Here is a 9112-nt window from a genome sequence, read left to right as displayed (position 1 = left end):
TCTTGAAGTTTTTAACCGGAAGTATTCCCCTCACTGTCAAATGATTTTACAGTGATATCTGCAGTACTCATCAACTAAAAACATCAGTTAATCCTTAAACATTGATTGGTTTAAATGGTGTACAATGCTTTTGTGTTTTTCCCGTTCGATTCGGAGAAACAAATAGTTTTTCGGAGTTTAGGATCGCCGAAGCATATTTAACCTTTGCCTTATGATACATTTTCAGTTTATTTATTCCAGTTCTGGATGTATATCTCCTGCTTTAAATATTATTTTAATTTAGCCTATTGCTCTTTTATTATTGTCTTGGATGGTGCTGTTGCTTATGGATACATCAAGTATTTAAAATGAAATAGTAATGGTATAGTTGAAGGAGAAGTAAAGGCAGTAGTAGAAATATTTGTACTAGTATTGGTTGTATGATAAGATTAACTTTCAGACATGTAGTCAGTTTTCATATTTTTATTTCATTTATAACCTCATAATAAACATTTCTCATTGTATTTTCTCATAGATAAGGGCATGATGGGGAAACAGACAGGATGGAAGGCAGTGGCCGGCCACTAACCAATAACCTGCGATCAATCAATCAATCAATACTCAATAATAACAATAAGATACCAGAAGTACAACAGGAAGAAGAAGAAGAATACACCACCATGCTGCTGTTACACCCGGAGAGAGAGATTTAATGTTGAACTCCGCATTTATAAAGAGTGGTGCCGTGATGAGTCCTAAAACCTGCAAAAGGACATTTCATCACTTCCTATTCCCTCGTCTCAAAGTCAACGTTTTTTTTAACGTGTTTTTTGTTAGAAGCCTGAAATAAGATCTGTGGTTAACACAAGCTGAAGAGATTTTCACGTTTCGTTCTACAAAATAAAATACAACAGCATACATTCCAATCATGAATGTCTGAAGCTTCGATGTGTCATAAAAACAGGGGTTGCTAAAAAGTGACTGCTAAACGACATCATGCCGACACAATTTTGATTTGCAGCCATGCGACCGTGATGTAGTTATTAGCTACATATTTCTGCCAATTACATTTATATTTAAAAAATCACAAAATGGTGTTAATATGTGGAGACTATCCCCCTGAACAAAACGTGTTGAGTATCATAAACGTGTGTTGGCCACAAGGCTTATTTTTCTGCGATATACAGAAATCCAATGGGGAAAATTCCATTACTTTTTTTCTAACGACCCATGCAATGCTAACTTCTATGTCTGGCCTACAAAAATACATCATCACGGCACCACTCTATAGTAACGCGTTAGGAGATAAAACATGGTTTAGTTCAACTAAATGACATCACTGCCCAGTCCTTTTCTGATTGGCTGTTAGAGCTCTGTATTATATAAATCTGTTTACATTTATCAACATTATTTGGTTTGTTATATATTTTTCAGCTTCAATCTCGGCAAGTCAAAGCACGAATGCATTCCATGGTAACAGCAGCCCATAATAACACTGTGTGACCGTCTGATGAGGGGGAATCGGAGACAGTTAAAAAAGGTAATCCCAAAAACCACTGAGGATATCAGGATTAGGACAGGAACTTGGAACTTGGAAAAAACAAAATAACAAAGTATAACAGTTTGGATTAAAAATGACAAATAAATACAAAACCACAGACTGTAACTGTTGAACAGATCGAGTCGTCTGATTTGGCACAAGAAAAAGTTCAATAAAATTCAGAAACTGTAAGGCAAAATAATGACAGTCCAGTGTGACCGAACCGGCTCTGATGGGATAGAACCAGCTAGAACCGGTTTTAACCAGCTATCGAAACTACAAGTTACTGCACTTGGTAACGTTACCGGCTCCAACGAGTAAATAAAACAGGCGTTATCCGGCTCAGCTTACAGGCAGTCTTAACTAGAGATTTGGAGGTCATGTTTTTTTAAGTTCAATATATATGGTCGGATAATAAGTCTAAGAAGTTAGGTAAGTAAACAATATAATGTAGGGAAATTATACACCTCACATAAATTAGTTTAGCATTAGGGTAGTACAAGTACAAGTAAAGTCATGCCAATCTCTCGCAAGGCCGTTGGTCTGAAAGCATTTCCTTATAAAACCCTGCCTGTTATCCCGAATTTCGAAACCCACTGCAAGTCAATTGGCCGGGAATTACATTGTGGAGTTTGTTGATTTCACACCTTAAAAAAAATCTGTGTAGTCATTTAATAATGTTCATCTGTAGTTATAGCTGGCTCAAACTGGTTTATGAGACTGCAAATGGCTATAAACTGGTATCCAGCCCAAAGTAACAATAAGTAGAAATACTGAAAAAACATAATCTGATATATTAGCCAACAACTTCACTGAATACTGTATGGTTCTGAATTTTGGCACATAAAGAGAAAAGTGCACACTGGATTGGTACAACACACTGTTCAATTGTATCATACACACACTGGTCAGAACCGGTCAGAACCAGTCTGCAAAAATATCTGAATACAGAAAGGAAATAAAACAAAAAGAATCAACAACTGCTCAACACGAGTCACTCAGATTGAATTTTTTAAACATTTTTCATCACATCAAGAAGACAACTGGTGATGATGGGAACTAAGGCTGAGTTACTGGCCAATTCCTTCCATTCCCCGTGAGGTTAGGAGAGAAAACACCACTGCTTTAGTCTGCTTTACACGCCAAAAACACGCTAAAAATACACTGCGACAACCAGAGCCACGTTCACACTGAGCACCATGTTAGTGACAGAGCTGTGAAGGTAAAGAAAGAGTTCAACAGTTTTAGAAATCCAGTTTTTAAAACATTTTCAGTTTTGTCTGCGTGTCCAGGATGTGGTTAGCCTAGCTTAGCACAAATACTAGAAGCAAGGGTAAACGGATAGTCTAGTTTAGCACAAAAACTAGTAGCAATGCGGAACTGCTAGCCTGGCTTGGACAAACCACTAGCCTAGCTTAGCACCAAAGACCTGAAGCAGGGGGGGAACTGCTAGCTTAGCACCAAAGACTTGAAGCAGGGGGAAACAGATAGCCTAGCTTAGACTTGGAGGAAGGGAAATGCTAGCCTAGCTCAGCACAACAATTGCCAAGCTTAGAAGAAGCAGGGAAAATTGCTAGCCTAGCTTAGCACGAAGACCAGAAACAGGATAAAACTCTTACCCTAGCTTAGCATAAAGACTATAAGCAGGGGAAAGTGATAGCCTAGATAGGCACGAAGACCAGAAGCAGGAGAAAACCTTTAGCATAGCTTAGCAACAAGACTAGAAGCAGGGAGAACCTGATATTCATTTGAAATACAAAGATTGAGAGGATTTACTAAAATGTTGATTGTTTCTCTAAGCTTCACCCTGTTAGCCGTTAGTCTAAATGATGGAGCCAACATGGCCACAGCTGAAACCCAAACAGTTTGATTGGCCCCGGCTGTGTTGAGGGACGGCGAGTTTTAACCTTTAACCTTTACATAGTCACATGACCGGGGAGGTCACAGGAGAATAAATTATATTTACAAAATCTTTACTCTTTGTTTTCTTCTTGCATCAACTTGCATCAAGCAAACATCTAACACAACCCAGACTCATAAACACCGAAATATCCAACAAGAAGTCTGTTCACTTCATCATAGCATCAGAATAACAATAATAATATTAATAATATTTTCAATATCAAAACACTTTGTCCAAAAGGTGTTTATAGAGACAGAGAGAGAGAAATACTGGACCACTGGAAGCGAACATGATAAAAACAACTAAAGTCTATTCTTGTAGATTCAGTTCGGCTCCGTCTAATAGCTGGATTAATTCCTAACATCCAGGAAACAGACACCACCAAGTCCATCTGACAACATGAAGGTGTACAGTCCAGCTGGTTCCTGGTTCCTCTTCATGTATCCATCTTAAAAAAACTATTTTTCCAACTTTATACATCCATCTTTTAAAAAAAAAAAAACTTCACCACCACCACCACCATCTTCATCATCATCATCATCATCATCTGGGGCTGAGATCATCAGTGTCCTTTAGAGGCCTTGTATCTAACAATCATGTTCATGTTCAGCTATTTAATTATCTTCTCAATTAATCAATAGGTTGTCTGGTATAGAATATGCCTCCAAAGTGACGTCTTCCAATGTTTTCAGATTCTCTAAATATGGTGGTTATCAGCTTTATATTTTATATTGTATTTAATATAATGGTGAATATCTTTGGACTGACGAAAAATAACACATTCAAAAGACACCATTTTGGATTTTCTGACATATTATAGACCAAACAATCCATATTAATTGAGAAAATAATCAGCATAATTATTAACAATGAAAATAGTGGTTCACAGTCTCCGAAGGTTTGCACAAAATAATGAAAAACTGAATAAATGAAGCCAAAATATTTACGTTTTTGGACTCTTTAAGTTCTTGTTTCTCTGCTTCATGATCTTTTTTGTGATCTGAAAACATGGCGATTTCTTGAGGACCCCGATGAACCACCTCAGTGATTTTTATAAAAATCTGCAGTACCGAACTTCACCAGCAGAAGGCAGAGAGGCTTCAGGTAAAATGAGTCCACCACTTGGAGCCGAGGCTGCTGGGAAATGTAGTTTACCTCCGGACAGGTGATTCGATAGGCAGGTTTGGATTTGTCAGACAGCAGCAGTGAAGTTTAAAAGTCAAAATACAGGAGTTGATCTGCAGGGGCAAATTTTGGGGTTAAAAAAATCAAAAGTCTTTTAAGTGCATTTAAAGAGGACACATCAGTCTTTTTCTTCTTTTGTTTTTTAAAAATCTCACAGCGTTTCCTCCTTTTGACAGTCTATATCAACTTCCTGCTGACACGTATCTTTTAAAAACAGGGAAAAATCTCTTCTTTAATCTCTTCTTCGTGGCTGCATCATGTCCGGTAGAAGACCCACTCATAAACCCTCAGCTGGGATTTTAAATCTGTTGTCCATTTTGACTCTGAAATGCTTTTGTATGTGCTTGTTTAATCCATTCCACTCGGGTCAGATGAATGAAGGTTGCTGTTTTTGTCGAAACACGCCTGTTTGCTTGTTGACATCAGAAACAATCTGAACACTGATATTGGAAGATTCTGCAAAACACCAGATTCACTTCCAACAATGTTTTAACACTTCTCATTTTTTTACTAAATCTGTGAGCCAACAAGCACCAGACGGTGGTTGTAGTTACATCGTTGGCGTTGGATGTAAAACTGGAGGTGCAGAATTGTCCAAAATGAGTGTGAATCATAGGGACACTGAGCTGGACTGCACTCAGGGGAACATTCACAAAAGGATTGCAAAGCTTCTGCAGCCAAATCCCTAAACCTGCCTGAATATAACAATACTGTTTATTTCTCAAAGCGCCAACAAAAGGTTAAATGCATTCCTAATTGCACTTCCAAGACAATTGCTTCTCCGTTCTCCTGTGGTATTTGCACGTTTTTAAAATCAGGGAATTTGCAGAGATTTGGCATTAAATTGAGCATCGTGCAAAAGCAGTCCAAATCACAATGTTTAGCCGTAACAGCCACACGCAGTTACGGCCCCGACACACGGCGGTGTGCGCTATCGCTTGCCGGCGGGGGGGGGGGGGGCTGAAACTCGACCAACAACCAATCACATGAATCTCCCGCCCCAGAAACACAATCACGCGGTTTGATTGGCTTGAGCTTGTACTGGCATATGATTCCGTGTGTAGGGGCCGTTACAGTGAAATTATTAGTGCCTTCAGAGTTTGTGTTACCTGAAGCACATTTATACTCACAGACAAGGATAGTAGTTTAAAAATCCAATAAGTTTTTTTCTGTCTCGTTTAATTACCTTGCTTTTGGTATTTTAAGTAATGCCTTTGCACCTCTGTTTCCTCTCTTCATGTAATATGTGATTGGTGCAAAGACATTCACATTTTGCAACATATGTGATCGCAGTAAGATGCCAAAGAATTGCCATTAGCTGCAAATCTCAATGGGTGTTTTCATTTTAACATAATTAGGGCATTATCTGTTGTGAACCGGATCTTGGGGACGGCGCAAATACAGGTTGCTAATGCTGCACAATTCATGAAACTAAATCAATCCAGTTTTTGTGAATTCACCCGAGTGTCTCAGTTTGTCCAATCTGAATCCCTTAATGTTGCAGATCTGCTTTGTGTTTCCGAGCTTCAGTAAGTCTAGTGTCTTCATACAAGATCACTTTTTACTGGTCTGTGCAGAAAACTGAAAATTGTTGAAATAATTTACTATTCTTGCACTGACAGAACGTATCAGTAATAATAACTGGAGTTTTAGATCTGCCGGTTTTGTTATTAAAACCCTCTGCGTGTTGTGTGACTCCTTGATGGTTGTTGCTGCTTGTTTGTCTCAGATTTGTATTAAAGTGGAAAAAACAATGTGATTTAACCACTAAGTTAACACCAGTTGATCTTCTGAACACTGGATCAGTGGAAACCATAAGGTAAAATGTTTATAACAGCAGCTGATGAATGTGCTTCATGTTCCAGGAAATCCGTCCAATCAGAGAGCTCATTACTCTTTTTTTTTAAACCTGAAAACAGCTGAGGCTTATGGGTACTGTAGTGTTTGAGACCAAACTGAGGGGATGAAAAACACAGTGGTTCCCATGATTCCTGCGGGAGAAGAGGCTCCGCCCACATCACTGCCTCACGAAAAAAGTTGAAGAAGAAGAGACGCCATCATGCAGTGTGTGTGTGTGTGTGTGTGTGTGTGTGTGTGTGTGTGTGTGTGTGTGTGTGTGTGTGTGTGTGTGTGTTTGTGTGTAAATATCAGCTACTGGTTTTGTAATGGTTTCCAACAGGGACCAATATTAATCATCGTTGCCATTTTTTTCTCTCCTCCAATAGAATCACGTGTTCTCGTCCTCTGCTACGGTCGCAAGCTCCTCCCCCTCCTCCTCCACACTCTCCACGATTGGCCGATGCACCTGAGGCTCCTCCCCCCTCCCGGCGCGCAGCAGGATGTCGATCCACCGCCGCTGCAGCTCCTCACAGTCGGCGCTGAAGAACAGTGTCAGGTGACTCTGGGAGATCTTGAAGGCGTGGCGGCGCTCGAGGCGGTCACATGACTCGGGGAGGGAGACCTCAAAGCCAATCAGAGGAACGCTGCGCTGCGCCTTCACATCCTGGAGGGGAGATATGATCAATACTGTCAGTTAGCTGTTTATATTGCATCATGGGTAATACATCATCGCCACTAAAGAAACAATGGCTGCTTTCCTGTGTGGATTTTATTTTTGCTTTCATTACCTAAATGCAATTCTGCCAGGGACCCCTCCTTTAATTTTACATATTTTTGAGCCTCAATGTATTTATATGTGTGTGTAATTTTCACTTTTCTTCACATTTCTAGAAAGGGCATTTGTGCTGCATTCATGTGATATCGGAATAAGTTTTCACATGAACCCCCCCCTCGAGTAAAAAAACGTAAATTACACTTTTTAGCTGAACTTTATTTATTTACCTTTCTTCATTACATTTGTGCAACACTGTCACTTACTTTTCCACACAATGCTCATTATTTTATATTGGTACAATATACTTATGTCTCTACTTATTTTATCAAACAACTCCGTTTGAAAGGTAGGGTAGGTAAGAATGGAGAAACCAGCTTGAGTGCGCTAGAATTTGAAAGTACGCAGCCGAAAAAAATCTACCCCTCCCTTCAGACTTCCTTCAGAGCCCCTCCTCCAACACACACGAACGTGCACATGACCAATGAGGGCATGAGATCAGTTTGTGCACAGATGGAAGGCTGACAGGCAGGTAGGCCATCCAGTTATTTTAGCCGGGCCGGCTCAGATGATTGGTCGTGCTTTTTACAGAACTACGGCTTCCACAGATGACATTTTTTTATGTATTTATTGTCAAAGCATTTAATATATTCATTGCTATCGGGACGTTAAGAGCATTCCATGGAATATAACAAAAAGTGTTTCTGAAGTGAATTACCTACCCCACCTTTAATGTTTTACTGTCTTTCCTTATTATTGTCATTTTTTCATTCTTCTAGTGATCTAGTAAAAGCAAGTTGTGACTTTGCTACAGAGCAGGTCCTTTTCCTAGTCAAACATTTTTTTATCGTAACATTGACCCCGTGTGAACATACACATGACCTATAAAACTGAAACTGAAACCAAAGTTGGAAGAAAGCACCTGAATGCACCGTTGGCTTACCAGGAGACCTCTGTAAATAATATAAAGGTATATTACATATTTTATATATATATTAAAGGTACCTGTGGAGCTCCGTAGATGTAGAGCACCAGCGGCTCGTTCTCCGGGACGACGAACCAGGCTTTCTGCCAGCCGCGCCCACTCCCTTTCTCCATGTGGTGCAAAAAACTACAAATCACACTGTGCTCCGCTGCCAGGGAGGCCTGTTTCTATAGCAACAAGGGACAGAGATATAAAGAGGGTCAGTGTTTCTGCAGGAAGGAGAGGAAATGTTCAACAAACAGATAATTTATATATATAATAACTTGCTTTATATTTTGTTACTGTAAATTTGTAATTCAACATTTTCTACTTTCTTGTTTATTTCTTTAAATTGTTATTGTACAATGCCATGTCTTTTTATGCTGCTGCAACACAAACATTTCCCAAATTGGGATCAATAAAGTGCATCTTATCTTTTCTTATCTTATTTTCAGAGTATGTTTTCTGCACTGACCTCCAGGATGGAGCGCCTCCTCTGGCTGCTGCTGCTCAGCAGGGCGGGCGACGGCGACGCCCCCACCAGCATGGCGTGACAGTCGATGCAAACACGGTTGGTGCGGTTGTTGTCGTACGAAAGGCGAGCACGAAACTCTGAACATTTCCCACAAACCACCTGGAGGCAAAACAACAGTCAGTCAGATGTGTGTTGTCTTAAAGGGGCCCTATTCTCCTGATGTTCAGGTGTATATCAGTGCGTAGTGTCTCTGCTTTAAAGAGTCCTCTCCTGCTGATGTTCAGGTGTATATCAGTATGTAGTGTCTCTGCTTTAAAGAGTCCTCTCCTGCTGATGTTCAGGTGTATATCAGTATGTAGTGTCTCTACTTTAAAGAGTCCTCTCCTGCTGATGTTCAGGTGTATATCAGTATGTAGTGTCTCTACTTTAAAGAGTCCTCTCCTGCTGATGTTCAG

At 39.9% G+C, this 9112-nt stretch overlaps 1 protein-coding gene across 1 annotated transcript in view; it reads right to left on the bottom strand.

Annotated features, from left to right (window-relative positions):
• Positions 1–447: 447 nt before the first annotated feature.
• Positions 448–9112, bottom strand: part of fgd1 (FYVE, RhoGEF and PH domain containing 1) — a 31667-nt gene continuing 23002 nt past the window's right edge. Inside the window, 3 exon segments of the mRNA XM_079676920.1 lie at positions 448–7110; positions 8224–8370; positions 8658–8816. Coding sequence (XP_079533046.1) covers positions 6835–7110; positions 8224–8370; positions 8658–8816 — 582 coding nt within the window. The 3' untranslated portion in view covers positions 448–6834.

Source organism: Notothenia rossii (assembly GCF_949606895.1).
Source record: "Notothenia rossii genome assembly, chromosome: 4".
Classification (NCBI taxonomy): Eukaryota; Metazoa; Chordata; class Actinopteri; order Perciformes; family Nototheniidae; genus Notothenia; species Notothenia rossii.
The sequence above is the reverse complement of the archived record's forward strand: the minus strand, read 5'-3'. Positions and strand labels throughout refer to the sequence as shown.